This window comes from Bufo gargarizans, chromosome 2 (genome assembly GCF_014858855.1).
Source record: "Bufo gargarizans isolate SCDJY-AF-19 chromosome 2, ASM1485885v1, whole genome shotgun sequence".
NCBI lineage: Eukaryota > Metazoa > Chordata > Amphibia > Anura > Bufonidae > Bufo > Bufo gargarizans.
Genome location: NC_058081.1, coordinates 371,341,308 through 371,356,961, shown reverse-complemented (window position 1 = coordinate 371,356,961; position 15,654 = coordinate 371,341,308). Strand labels below are relative to the sequence as shown.

Here is a 15,654-nt window from a genome sequence, read left to right as displayed (position 1 = left end):
CAATTTTAAATAATCAAGCTATTATATTTATTGTAAAAAGAAAAAACAGAATACATTTTTATTTAAAACTGTTTATGTATAGTAAATAAAACATTATAAGACATTACACACCAAGAAATTTTATATACATGCAAAGTAAAAATTTATGTAAAACAAAATATAAACATTATAAGATGTTTACTACAAACAAAGTTTATATACAATCGCTAGGCTTTATATACAATCGCTAGGCTTAAAAATACGTCCGTAGATGCAACAGATATACGCCAAACAGCCATACGTCGCTTAGATGATGAGATTAGCGAAATACTACACAGGAATGACCTTTCAGATGATGAAAAAATTAAGAGATACACAGTCGTGTTACAGAGGTACTTAATGCTCAACAAACAGTCCGGTAAAGAAATGCCTGGTATAACCCTGATTACACAGCCGCAAACCGATCAACAACAATTGTCAAATGCAACCTCAAGCAGCACCGATACTAACGAGATACTTGACAGTATTAACACACGTTATAGAAAAAATGCCGAACTATTGTTAAGTAAACTGTACCGCGCTGGTAATAAGCCGTACTGGAACGCTATGGGTGAGTTCATTTACAAAGAGCAAACTGTGCCCGGATCCAACATTATTGACCTGATTCGAACAGCTACCCAGAGTCACGGCTTTCCTAATATTAAACCTCACGGTTGGGACTATTTTATGGAGACTATCGCACAGCTGAACGCACCTTCAACGGTTATCGGCAATACAAGAACAAGAGAACTTTTCGATAATTTGAAAAAGCGGTTGCTGAGCGAGCCCTTTGACGTGGCTCGAAGCCCGTTTACACCCCCGGTGTTATTAAGATCGCCTAGTGTATCGCTGCGTGGCTCATTATTACCTAAAAAGAGGCCACCGCCCTTGTTGCAAGCTGCTTGGTTAACGTTGTAATTTTTCTTACTTTAGCGATTGTATATAAACTTTGTTTGTATTAAACATCTTATAATGTTTTTATTTTGTTTTACATAAATTTTTACTTTGCATGTATATAAAATTTCTTGGTGTGTAATGTCTTATAATGTTTTATTTACTATACATAAACAGTTTTAAATAAAAATGTATTCTGTTTTTTCTTTTTACAATAAATATAATAGCTTGATTATTTAAAATTGTATAAACAGTTAGGACGTGTTGTTGAGTAGACGCTGTTTAAAGCACAGCTAAAATGCCTGCAAAAAGCAAAATATTGCGAAAACAGTACTACACGCCAAAAGCTGTCGGCTCTTATGGGGGCATTGACTCTTTATACAGAGAAGTACGGAAATTTGGAATAAGAAAAGACTCTGGTTGAGCAACGAGGATACTTACACATTGTACAAACCAGTTAAAAAATCCTTTACAAGAAACAAGGTTATGGTGTCTGATATAGATGTTCCATGGCAGGCATCTCTTGTGTCGATGATGGATTTTTCTAAAGAAAATAATGGTGTAAAATACCTGCTGACGGTCGTTGATATTCTATCTAAATATGCCCGGGTTTCCGGCCTTTCAAATAAGTCCGGTGCTACCGTGGCTACCGCTTTTGAGCAGATATTTAAGTTAAGCGGCCGAACCCCCCGAAAGCTCCAGACTGATCGGGGCCGTGAGTTTATAAACAAACCTATGAGGCGTCTTTGTGAAACCTATAAAATACATCATTTTTTAACTACAAATGCTGTTAAGGCATCATTGGTCGAGCGTTTTAATAGAACGCTGAAAACTAAAATGTAGCGCTATCTTAGAGAACAAAACACGTACAGATACATCGACAAGTTACAAGACTTGGTGTATAGTTATAACCACACATACCACAGAACTATAAGGCGGCGCCCCGTCGATGTTACAAAAGAGAACTCTTTAACCGTTTGGAAAAATATCTACGGGTGTTACGGTACTATTAAAAAAGTTAAACAGGTATTAAAAATAGGTGATCACGTCAGAATTGTTCGTTATAAGGGTGTTTTTACAAAGGGGTATGAACAAACCTATACGGACGAGATATTTAAAATTCACGCTGTAAACACTAGGGGCCTCAGACCCCTTTATAAGCTGAAAGACCTGTCCGATGAGTTCATTGAAGGCTCGTTCTACCCGGAAGAAGTCCAAAAAGTAACTCTCGACAAGCTACGCGTTTACAGGATAGAAAAAAATACTGAAAAAGAAGAAAGTTCGGGGTAAAACGTTGTGTTTTGTAAAGTGGATAGGTTACCCTGACAAGTTTAACTCTTGGGTGCCTGAAAAACAGTTGATGTGTAAACTATGGAGGATGGATCGTTTTTTATCACGCTGCCCTGCAACGCCTCCGCCAAACTTTATCCCGAAGCAGCGCCGATTACACCACTAAGTTAGCAAAAGCGGTGCATCTTCGCGGCCCTTACGAAGTAGCTTTAGTGGAGATTCAGTATCCACATATGTGGGAAACCTTTGGCCCGGGAGATGGTGTATTCTACGTCGCACAGCGCGACGAGACGATCAGCGAGCTTTTTGTTAAATCGGGTTATTACTCCAATATGCAAGATCTCATCAAAGCCGTTAATAGCAAACTTGAATCTATAAAAATACCTTCCGATCAATTGCGTCTAAGATACGACAATATTGACAGAACCGTTTATGTACTGAATTCACCAGCATACAAGTTCATGCCTTGTGTGAAGTTGAGGAATATTTTGGGGCTGAAGGGGTATTCGAAAGCTCCGCCGCTCAAGAATGTCGACACCGAGCACATCACTCTCCGCTACAAAGGACCCGGCTTACCTGTTTTAGAACATCATGTTGGTGGTATAATGTTCTAGTTTCATCAAAAGAGAAAATAATTAATTCCGATATTAAAGCCGGTTTTTATACATTGTATGTACCGATATCGTCCAACATCAACTTGTTGGCGATAGTTACGTACAACTTTTAAGAACTGTCGAGTTAGGCGGTAAAAATGGTGATATAGTCACGCAAAAGTATCACCGTCCGGACTATATACCTGTTTGTAAACATCATTTTGACACGGTTACAATATCGATACTGACGGATCAGGCTAAACCTGTTAAATTCAAATACGGTAAGACTATTGTGCAATTACACTTTAGACCGCGCGCGGTAACGACGCACTAAAATGTTGTCCCAGAGAGTGTACGGTGACCCGGACGCTTATACGCATTATTACATAACGCAAGCCGTTCATGGCTTGGACGGCTTTCACGGTACTGAATTCATGCATGGTTCTGGACTCGCCGGGTTATTTCGGGGTCTGTTCCGCCGTGTCGTTCCCCTATTTAAGAAAGGTGTGGAGCTTGCAAAACCGCACGTGAAAACAGCCGCCCGTAACATCGCTAAAGACGTTGTCACTACAGCTTCGACAGCCTTTATGGATCGTATAAATAGGTCGACTCAGAACCAGGAGGGCTCTGGTGTCGTACAAATATGTAAAAAAACGCGTAAAAGAAAACGTGAACGCGCTGCCATTGTCTTACCAACTTTTATGAATAAAGTAGCACAACCTAAGAGACGTCGCCGCCAGAAAACAAGAAGTCGCTCACCGAGTGACATCTTCTAGGCCGCCGCTATGGCTTTCGTGCATGACGCATCCGCCGAGTACGCCAAATCAGAGTTGGATATCTTTCAAATACCTCCTACCCAAACAAGCATTGAAAAATCGCTTTATGTAGAGGTGCAGCCAATCGCCGCAATCACTGACAATGCCCCTTTGGAATTCTACATCACGGGCAGCGGTGAATATTATTACGACCTTAATAACACATTGTTACACGTCGTTTGCAAAATCGTTAGTCCTGATAACACACCCATACCAGAAGGATCCCGCGTTGCACTTATTAACTACCCTATAGCGAGTCTTTTTAATCAACTGGATATAACTCTTGGCGACACGCTGATTTCAAGAAGCGACAACCTTTATACGTATAGAGCGTATATAGAGTCCCTAATAAATTATAATTCACAAACTTTAGCGTCCCAATTTACAGCCGGTTTATTCTATAAAGACACAGCGGGACATCATGATGACCGGGTTCTCGACGGGCGTAATGACGGCTTCAGCAAGAGAGCAAAGTATTCAGCCCGGTCTAGGAGTGTTGAATTAATGGGCCCCATTTACGCCGATATATTTAATCAATCGAAGTTAATACTGAACGGTTTAGATCTAAAGATAAAATTGACAAAAAACAAAGAGACTTCCTGCCTTATGTCGGCCGAGGCGGCCCATTTTAAAGTACAAATACAGCACGCTTCCCTGTTTGTCAAAAGAGTACAAGTATCGCCCACTGTAAGAATCGGTCACAGTCGCGCTCTGTTAACCGCTAACACAAAGTACTCGATCGATCGGGCGTCACTTAAAGTGTATAGCGTACCCGCCGGCACTCGCATATGTAACCACGAGAATCTTTTCCTCGGCAACCTACCAAAAACAGTAATACTAGCGTTTGTGGATAACGAATCATTTTCGGGGAGTTACCAAAGAAACCCTTTGTGCTTCAACCACTATAATGTGAATTATGCAGCCTTATATTTGGATGGTCAACAGATACCGGCAAAACCTTTTCAACCTAACTTCCAAGACGAATCAGCTGTTCGTGAATATATGTCACTAGTAAATATTTCGGGAAAACACAAGGCCGACAACGCTTTATCCGTCGATCGACACGAGTTTTTGAACGGTTACACTTTGTTCGCTTTTGATTTATCGCCGGATCAAGAGCCAGGCGGTCATTTCTCTCTAGTAAAAACTGGCAATCTGCGAGCTGAAATTAGATTTGCCGAACCGATTGCGAACACAATTAATATGATTGTATATTCAGTTCATGAAAATATTATTGAAATAAATAATCGTCGTGAGGTATTATATGATTTTCAATAGACATGAATAATTATGAAATTGCATGTTATTAAAGCTGATATTAATGCCAGGCGCATATTTAAAGGTGTATTCCCGTGTGATTTATTACCGGGGGGGTAAAATCATCGACAGGCCCGCGGCCTACATTGTAAATACGGATAATTCGTATCAGCGGGGGAAGCATTGGATTTTAATTATATTATACCCGAATGATATATCAATTTTTTTTGATAGTTATGGTTTATCCCCCGCAAATGAAATATTTCCGGGCGACTTTATGCAGTTTTTATATAAAAATTCTAAGACTATAAGATATCAAAACAGACAAATACAAGACGCCGTTAGCTCCGTCTGCGGCCATTACTGTATCTATATCTTACAATGTCTCGCTAAAGGAATATCTTTTGAAAAGGTTTTAAAAATGTTCACCAACGATTTTAGAAAAAATGACCGTATTGTGCGATCATTTGTAACAAAGCGCATTAAACGCTTATGTATACGATGCTGTAATTACAAGCAAACGTGCCTGTCCCTACGTGAATGTTGCAAATAACAAAATGAATAAAGCTTTTTAACCAAATTATATTTGTCATCGTTTGATTTTAATACTATTATATTAAAATATCAGGCACTATACATTTTAATATCAAACACTATAAATTTAATATCAAACACTATAAATTTTAATAGCTCGAACTATAAATTTTAATAGCAAACACTATAAATTTTAATAGCTATACCTATAAATTTTAACAGCTAGACCTATAAATTTTAAAAGCAAACACTATAAATTTTAATAGCTATACCTATAAATTTTAATAGCTAGACCTATAAATTTTAAAAGCAAGCACTATAAATTTTAATAGCTCATTTTAATAGCTTGAACTATAAATTTTAATTGTTAGCCCTATAAATTTTAAAAGAGATGAATACTCTTTATATCAAACAATATCAAGCGATATAAACTTTATATCAAACCCTATAAATTTTATATCAAACTATAAACTTTATATCAAACAATATCAAGCGCTATAAACTTAATATCAAGCAGTATCAAGCGATATAAACTTAATATCAAGCAGTATCAAGCGATATAAACTTAATATCAAGCAGTATCAAACGATATAAACTTTATATCAAACACTATCAATCAATATAAAAGGGGCAGGTTTAACTGTATAAAAGGGGGCGTGATACCTGTCATTTTTAGTTTGACGAAACATATACCCTCTTACTACTGAAATGGTTCCCACACAAAGAAGGCGAGAATCGAGCCTCAGAAAAACTGAAACAAATTATCACTGTGAAATTTAAGACCAGAGAAATCTCTGGCCACATGACATCTCAGGGAAAAAGGAACCAGTCACAGGGCCTGGTAGTACAAGTGGAGAAACACTTGTCTGAGAGATATTGGAGTAGAAGAGAGAGAACTCCAAACAGCCTAAGGAGGAACAGTTCTCAAATCGAGGAAAACGCCATCCCAGAAGTGGCCAATATGAATGTAAATTGCAAACCGGAGCAACAAACTCCCAGTTACTAGGACCTGAACCCCTGAACCTGGGGAGACTAGAAGAGAGGTTAGAATCTCAAGATGAAAATAAGCCTATGGGGACCCAGGAGGGAAAAGAACCAAACCAGGCCCAAAGAAGCAGCTGTCATACAGAGCATGTGCAGCCAGAGATGAGATGATTAGCTTCCCCAGAGAGAACCGGCCAGCTAGATGGTCTAAGAATCATTGGGGCAGGGACTCCAAGCAGGATTACCCAGTCAGAGGCTCAAGTAGGGTCCACAGAACTGGACCACATGAGGACAATAATAGCCAGATTATCAAAGAAAAAATAGCCATGGTTAACCAACCATCCTAAGTGTAGTGACTAGCATACTGTATAACACTGCTCCGGAAGGGGCAAGTACAGCACCCTGAATTTTGTAAAAGAATCGCCAGACATCCATATGTCAGAAAAAGATGCAGAATTCGCCAGGGGAAACCGGGAGAGACTACATTGACATGTAGAAACCAGCTACCAGCAGAGCACAATGAAACCCCCAATGAAGGGGAAAGAAACTGACACGTGCAGACAACGGCAAGGCCCAAGCGAACGGCACTTCTGTAAGTGCGATTGCATTTGTGTTTTTGCGTTTGTATCTGTATTTCGCCATAGCAATGTGCACCTGCATACAGGGTTGTGCTGACTGAACCCCCCACATTTTTTTCTTTGTAGCATATATTGGAGGCGTGGCGATCTCCATGCAGTCATGCACACCTGACCAGTTTGTCTGCCCTGGAGGCTGGTTTTAAAGTCAGTATAAAACCGAGTCTGCTTTCATAGCGCCTACCAGTAGCCATTTGGCTCCAGGAGAAGTATATAGTGGGCTCAGCATGCATGTTGGTACTTGCATCCCTGGATCCAATGAAAGCTGTAATGGCACCGGACAGGGTTAAAAGCAGAGTGTGCCTGGCGTGCATGCTGTACAGAGAGTCTGTTAAATTTGAAGTACCGCACACCGTATTGCTGGTGCCAGCAAGGACTTGCTTGTCGAAATCAAGTAGTAGAAAATTGCAGCATACAGTATTTTTCTTTTCCGTTTAGGTTATGTTTTAATCGTATATTATCATATGATCATCATGATCCAGTGCAAAAACAGGATATATTAGGCAGTCATATACTTTTCTACTACAGCCATATCAGAGAGGATGTCCAGCGATGACCCGAAAACTGCAGTAGTGGCTGGTGCTCACAATGATGCATATCCCTGCAGGATAGAGCATCCAGTGGTGATCCAGGTACTGTGCCAGGACTGGGCCATGTAACTGTGAAAACAAAGCAGAGAGGCAGTAACAACAACGCAAGTACTCCATCCATTAAATGGGGTAACGCAGCTGTGCAGAATATAGTAGTACTTTATACAACCTGCCCATGGCAAAGGGAGTGTGGTTGTCTGGTGCTTAACAGGACTGAGAAGTCCTGTTAAGTAGTGCGTCAAGCAGTAAAGTAAAAATCATGCCTAGTACAGGGGCAATGAGGAGACTTGGTTCACTCAGAGGGCCTGGTTCAGGAGGTACTGCACTGGGTGTCAGATCTTAACAGGCCAGCCATAAACTGGACTCCACTCCGCCCAAGAAGGGGGGGGGCATATGGTTACCAGATACATACTACAACCAGGATGGCTTGTCGGATAAAGCGCCTTGAGATAGTACAAGTACACCGCTGGGGACGACGGTAATGGGGTGCCAGATGCATACTAGAACCAGAAGAGTGATGAATACAGTATCTGGGGATGGCACCATCACTCCGCATAAAGAGGAGTCTCAAGACTGAGTAGCATACATTAGAGCCAGGAAAGGGCAATGCAGGAGCTGTATGCTCCACAGATTGTACCGAAATGGTATAGATACTCCGCTTGATAAAGGAGTTGTAATAGGACTGCGTGATGCACACTAGAACCGGACAGGTGTAATGGCTACAGCATTTGGAGATGGTACAGGTACTCTACCTAATAAAGGAGTAATACGGCTGTGTAGTGCAGACTAAAACCAGACAGGTAAAATGGCTACAGCATCTGGAGATGGTACAGGTACTCCACCTAAGAAAGGAGCAATGTGGCTGCATGGTGCACACTAGAACCAGACAGGTGCAATGGCTACAGCATCTGAAGATGACATCTGTACTTTGCCTGATAAGGGAGAAATACGGCCTCATGATGCACACTAGAACCAGACGGGTATAATGGCTACACCCTCTGGAGATGGTACAGGTGCTCCACCCAATAATGGAGTAATATGGTGCATGGGGAGCATTAGAACCAGACAGGTGAAATGGCTATAGCATCTGAAGATGGTACAGGTACTCTGCTTAATAAGGGAGCAATATGGTTACGTGGTGCACACTAGCACCAGGATGGTCTGGAGAAGTAATACAGTGGCCTGGAACACTCTCCGACTAGGAGGGTGTGTTGAATATAGCCCCTGGTAATAGTGAAATTACTCCAGCTGAAAAGGAGACACATTGAAACTAGGAAAGTCTGCCGGATACGGCATTTGGCAGTGTGAAGGGGAAGGCGTACGTACCTGGGACACCACATAGGTGTGCCAGGGTGCTAAACAGGGTGGTGACTAAAGCACCACCTACTGGAGAGGCTGCAAGCTAACTTACCTGTGTGGATAATTACCTGTGCAACCAGGGGAGTGTAATTTGAAAATCCACTAAAGGGGATACCAACCCTGGAGAGGAGAGGTTCCTCAGTGGACATTTGTCTTTGACCACCCAGAGGGATTCTGTATGGTGGAAGACCGCCTGATGCTCTGTTCTGAGTCAGAATCGGTGCAGAGGAGTCCCCCGATGAAGCAGAAGAAACCTGAGGCATTTCCCTCAGTGCTAGTCCCCTCCTTGGAGGAAACCAGGATGCAGGGGATGAGCGGGACCCATGAGGGGAGACCCTTCGGCCGCTATTTTGTACCAAAAAAAGTGCTTAGAGCCGCAATCTGAACCCTTAGTACTCACTGTCAGACCTTTGTCAAGGCCTGTTTGTTGAAAGTCTAGGATTAGACTTATGTTTGGTGACATGGAGGAGCCCCACGTGTCTTTTGCAAACTGAAGGAAAGCTTCCCAGGACCTTAAGTAAATTTTTGACGTCACCGGCTGTGCATCAGAGTGGTGATAACCGCATCTGAAAGGCCCTTCTTTCTCAAGAAGGTCCTCTCAACCTCCAGGTGCTCAGACGGAGCAGAGGAATGCTGAGATGAATAACTGGACACTCTGACAAAAGATGCGGAATGGGAGGGAGAGACCAGAAATCTTCCCCCGGCAATTTCTTTATTACCGGGAACCAAGCCCGCCTGAGCCAGAAAAGTGTTATTTATATGATTTGGGCTTTCTCTTCTATTACTTTTGCTAGTACTTTGGGGATTAGCGAGAACGGAGGAAAAGCGTAAAGTAGGCCTCTGGGCCAGGGAATTGATAAAGCATCCACTTTCAGTGGTCGATCCTTTAGGGACAGAGAGTAAAAGTTCTTCACTTTCCTGTTCTCCCTTGATGCAAACAAGTCGATTTTTGGAGAACCCCATTTTGCACAGATCTGATAGAACACTATCAGATTCAGACTCCAATTTCCTTCTTTTAGATATTTCCTGCTCAGAAAGTCCGCCATTAGATTTTCTTTTCCTCTTACATGGACCGCTGAAAGGGACAATAAATTATCTTTGGCCCAGACAAAGATCTTTTTTGCCAGCAGAGTGAGAGATCAACTCTTCCTCGTTCCTTGTTTGTTCAAGAAGTCTACTGTGGTGGTATTGTCGGAAAGAATCCTTACATGACCTAACCGAATCGAGGGAGCGAAGGCCTTTAGGGCCTGCCACACTGCATTCAGCTCTCGCCTGTTGGAAGATGCTTGTTATATATCTGCATTCCATAGCCCCTGCTTCATGGCAACCTTCATGTGTGCTCCCCAACCCTTCTTGCTTGCGTCTGTCGTAATGACTTTTTGGTTCGTTTGATGCCATTCCACCACCAGACAGGTTTTCCCGCTTTGTCCACCAGGACAGAGAGACCTTTACCCACCTTGGAACGCTCACTTTTTTGTTCAAGGAAGTTTGTTTCTTGTCCCATACCTGTAATAAAAAGGACTGAAGGTCCATCAAGTGGTCCTGTGACCACTTTACTGAAGGGATAGTGGACGTCATGAGCTCTAGGATTGTAAAGATTTTCCGAATGGAGGCTATTTTCTGTTGTTTGAATCTTAGAATCTTCCCGTTTAATTCCTCCTGTTTCTGGGCTGGAAGAAACGTGGACATCTGATTGGAGTCTAGCAGTACTCCCAGAAAAATCCTAATTTGTTGGGGAAGACGACCCGATTTTTGTAGATTCATGATCTAACCCAACTGAGAAAAGGTTTCTGACACAGACTGAAGTTGGATCTGCAGAAGGCTTTCCGATGGTGCTGCAATTAGGCGGTCGTCCATGTATGGAATCAGTAAAATTCCTGCCAGGTGGAAGAACTTTGCTTTTGCTCTGCCATAATTTTTGTGAAGATTCTCGGTGCTGAACAAAGTCCGAATGGTAGGACCTGAAATTGTCAGTGATGCAATATTCCTTGGAACCAAACTGCCATTCTCAGAAATTTCTGATCGTGAATAGGCACATGATAATATGCATCCGAGAGGTCTATTGTGCTCATGAAGCAGTCTTTTGTCAGGAGATTGATTTCATCATTTCCATCTTGAACTTCTTGTACACAATGTATTTGTTCAGATTCTTTATTTATTCTGGTTTAGAAAGAACCGTTTGGTTTTCTGACCAAGAATATTGAGGAGTAAAATCCTTTTCTTTGTTCCTCTAGTGGGACTTGTACTATGGCATTTTGGCACTTCCCCTTCGTCAAAGTCCTGTTCCTGTTCAAAGAGGCCTGTTCTTCCAAGATAAGGGCCTTAGATGTGGAGACTAGGAGAAATGGCCAAAAGCTTTTCTTCAACTGCCGCTCCAATCTTCTCTTTAATCATGGCCCTCAGGCTCTCTACTAGGTTCATAGTTTCTTCCGAGACTACCTTATTGGCACATCTTGGGCACAAAGCTTTTTTGGAAGAAGCCTGGAGACCCTTTTTACATATTGCACATTTCTTCTTTTGGGACGGTTCTCCTTTAATAATCTCTCTCCCCTAGAAAATATAATGTTGAGGGAGACTCCTAAGCAGATATTACTTTTAAGCCAGAACAGTCACCCAAGAAGAAATAGCCCCTTGTGCACAGATAAAATTAGTGACAAGTACGCATTTAACAACAGAAGGAGGCTTACTGGGCTTGGAGGGCCTAGAGATATCAGTGGTCTTGCTGGTAGAATCGCTGTCTGCTTGTAGAAACATGATGTTTGCAGGAGTTGCGCTGTACCCACCATACGCCAGATACCATGTGAGCCCCGGCGTTCTTTATTTCAAACCTGTCTCTTTGCAGCACGCTGACGTCAGAGTTAGGACGCAGATACCCACGTCATCATGAGATGCGTCTGTGTCACTCCGCGACCCAATGACACTTTCTCCACCTTGGGAGCGCTCTCCAGCCCTCATGGGAACGCCCCCTACCACTGCATCAAGCGGTTCCTTTACCGAACACGGATAATGAGCCCGTGTGCTGGACTTACACAGTGAGGAGCAATCCACTTTGCTCCGCGACCCCTTCTTACTGCAGTGGCCCTCCAAAAGAACCGGGACAACCTACCAACAAGGCCCTGTGTTCCATGCTGATCCCACGATCCTGGCTTCAAAGGCACAGGAAACAACTGGAGAAGGTAAGAGGGAGGGGGCCTTTTATTGACTGATCTCATAATTGTTACCTGTCCTTGAGAAGGCGGGGTAACCCTCCAGTTGGTGCCGTTGTGGAGGCATGGGGAAAATGAGTGTTTATAATGTCAGAGATAAGGAGCGGTCAGCAGAGCTGCTTGATGGAACAGAGTGAAAATACAGAGTCTGCTATTACAGAAACTCAAAGCTGCAGAAAGACAGTGGTTAAAAATGTAAATTAAATGTTAAAAGGGAACCTGTCACCATAATCATATGTTTGATCCAATATTCTGATGCTCCATAGATTCAAAAAACAATGTTTTAAGCGCCATCAGTCTCACGCATGCGCGGTGCGCTCCTTGGTTAAGCGCAATCCTGTCTCAGGCTGCCGCTGTTAGCCGGGTTTCAGCGGCGCACTGCGCATGCACGAGACTTGTGCGATCCCAGCCGCACTGCAGGCTGTCAATCTAACAAAAGTGGGGACGGTTAGGGGGCGTGCTTACCTTGACTTGAAGCAAGGAAGCCACTGTCCCCTTGACTACATGCTGACTAAAATTCACATTCACATCTATCCCTTGGTTGAACTTGAAAGCCTTTTTTCAACCGCATTAACCATGTATCCAGAGGATAGGTAATCAGTAAAAAAATAAATAAATCTGGCCCAGGTAAAAAGGTATGGTCTCTCTATACAATAAGATACACGGGGCTGCACCTTGCTATCTTGCTATACTGAATGAAACTAAGCTCAATAAGGGAAAGTGTACATGTGTGACAAATCTGGTGCAAGTGGGTGAAAAGATTTTAAAAAACAGATATAATAGAGGAGCTGGTTTTATTTTAAATAGTTACAAGAACCTAACCAACAGACCAATATATAAGATGAAACAAATCTGCAAATGGCTTTAAAATATCCAGTAACTTCTGTACAAGCAGAAAAACTACTGGTGACCGGGCTAGCCTTTATGGAACCAAATAGTATCTGTAAAGCTGAAGCTACATGGGTGCTGCTGATAAAACGGCAAACATTTTCAGCATTATCAGAGGGACTGATAAATCCCACCATGCTGCTGGGTTGATTTCTAGAAGAACGCTGCATACTACATCTTTGATGTGGCTGTTGGGTTGTGGCCATGTAGTAGAGCCTTGCTTACTGGACTGCATGCAGCCCTAAGACTAGTGGTTTTTAATACTGTAGATAGAATATACAGTACAACCATTTATACTATGATAGTGTATGACAAGTATATATGAACAGGAGTCTAAACGTCCTTGACTGGCCTTTTTTTCCCCCAATAGCTGGTGTTTACAGATTCTTGAGGCCACGTAGGTTGCTATTTAATCCACCACATACACCAAGGTATCGCCAAGATCTATCTTTAGGCCATTGTCTGCAATATGTACTTTCTTCTCCTTAAGGTCAATGTAAAAGGCAGCTTGCTGGGAGATCAATGTTTTGCCTGAATCTTCTTTTCCAAGAACTGGAACACGTCTAGGTCCCAAAACTGGGTCATCATATCGCATAAGTTTCACCTTTGTAACATCTGTAAAGAATAAAAGTGAATACATATGAAGGTATTAATGACACATTAAACATGCATTTAGTAAATTATCAAGAAGTAGAGGGAGTATGACAATAGGATCACAGGGTTTTGGTAGCATGTAACCATGGAAACAAACTGAGCTGAAGATACTACAGTAGTGGTGATGAACCTATGGCACGCGTGCCAGAGGGGGCACTCAGATCCCTCTCTGTGGACACGTAGCTCTGTTTGTGGGGTTACCACCTGTGATGAAAACTCCGACTGTAGAGAGCTCATTAGTACATCTCTTCTGCTTGTGAATAAAAACTCACCTCATCCATTTGTGTCGTGGGGAACACTCACTGCTCACTGGATGCAAAGAACAGGACCTGTACTCCAGCGTGATGAAGTTTTGCAGCATTTACTGGAAGCAGCAGGACCTGCGAAACGCCATCATGCCGGAGCGCAGGTCTTGTTCTTCGCATCCAGTGGTGCGATCAAATGGATGAGGCGTGTTTATTAATTGTTATTTATTTTTTTGCGGAAAAAAAGAGTAGGGAAGTGGGCATTGATAATACTGGGGGCCATTAATAGGGGCCTTATTAATACTGTGGGCCATTAATGGGGGCCTTATTAATACTGGGGGCCACTTATGGTGCACCATTAATACTGGGGGCCACTTATGGTTCATTATTAATACTGGGGGCCACTAAAGGGGCATTATTAATACTTGAGGCCGCTACTAGGGCATTATTAATACGGGGGGGCCACTAATGGGATATTTTTAATACTAGGGGGCGGCATTCATTTTACTGAGGCCTTTGTGAAGCCAAGCCCCCATAAATTAACTTGGCCGGTATTTGTCAGTATTCAGGTTAAATTGCTTCTTGATTAAAAATAAAAGTGGGTTTCTGGTAGCTGTTTGGGCACTGCACTATAGGGTAGTATATTTTAATGAAGACTATTTCCAGAAGGGGTTTTGCTGGAGTTTAATATTAATAGCCTATCCTCACAATACGTCATCAATATCAGATGGGCAGGGGTCTATCTCCCAGCCTCCCTGATGATCATCTATTTAAAGAGGCAGCGGCGATCTGGTGAGTGCTGCATAGGCAAGTGACATCATCTTCATTAGTCACATGGCTTATTTGCAGCTCAGTCCCATTCAAATGAATGGGCCTGGGCTGCAATACCGAGCACAGCCACTACACAATGGATGGTGCTGTCCTTGGTAAGCTGTGCAGAGCCTCTTCAAACAGCTGCTCAGAGCAGGGGTGCTGGGTCAGACTCCCACTGATCAGATATTGATGACGCATCCGAGAATAGATTAAACTCCTGGAAAACTAGGGCTGTTCAATAGGGGAAAATTCTTTAGACAGGGAAATTCATGGAGAGGTCCTCTTAGCCAGCCAATGTCTGAGCTTGGTCAACACTATGGCCAGTAACTGGCTGAACAGGAATTTCCTGTGTGTCAAGACTGCACCAGGATGTAGATCCAAGGGGGTCCAAAGTTAGGGTTGGAAGGGGAACGGCGGGTGAATCGGTGAGTGAGATAAATATTCAGGTGGCAGATGTTGATTTCACATATGAATTTTCTACTTAACAGCATCAGAACAAAATCATAAGAAAGCAGACATACAGTTGCAAGAAAAAGTATGTGAACCCTTTGGAATTATATGGATTTCTGCACAAATTGGTGATAAAATGTGATCTGATCTTCATCTAAGTCACAACAATAGACAATCACAGTCTGCTTAAACTAATAACACACAAAGAATTTAATGTTACCATGTTTTTATTGAACACACCATGTAAACATTCACAGTGCAGGTGGAAAAAGTATGTGAACCCTTGGATTTAATAACTGGTTGAACCTCCTTTGGCAGCAATAACTTCAACCAAACGTTTCCTGCAGTTGCAGATCAGACGTGCACAACGGTCAGGAGTAATTCTTGACCATTCCTCTTTACAGAAATGTTTCAGTTCAGCAATATTCT

The 15,654-nt window shown here is 42.4% G+C and overlaps 1 protein-coding gene across 3 annotated transcripts in view; it reads right to left on the bottom strand.

Annotated features, from left to right (window-relative positions):
• Positions 1-12,952: 12,952 nt before the first annotated feature.
• LARS1 (leucyl-tRNA synthetase 1) overlaps positions 12,953-15,654 on the bottom strand; it is an 81,484-nt gene continuing 78,782 nt past the window's right edge. For all 3 annotated transcript variants that reach the window (XM_044280747.1, XM_044280746.1, XM_044280748.1), the window contains one exon: positions 12,953-13,678. In XM_044280747.1, the coding sequence (XP_044136682.1) occupies positions 13,473-13,678 (206 nt within the window). In that variant the 3' untranslated portion in view covers positions 12,953-13,472. The remainder of the gene's footprint in view (positions 13,679-15,654) is intronic.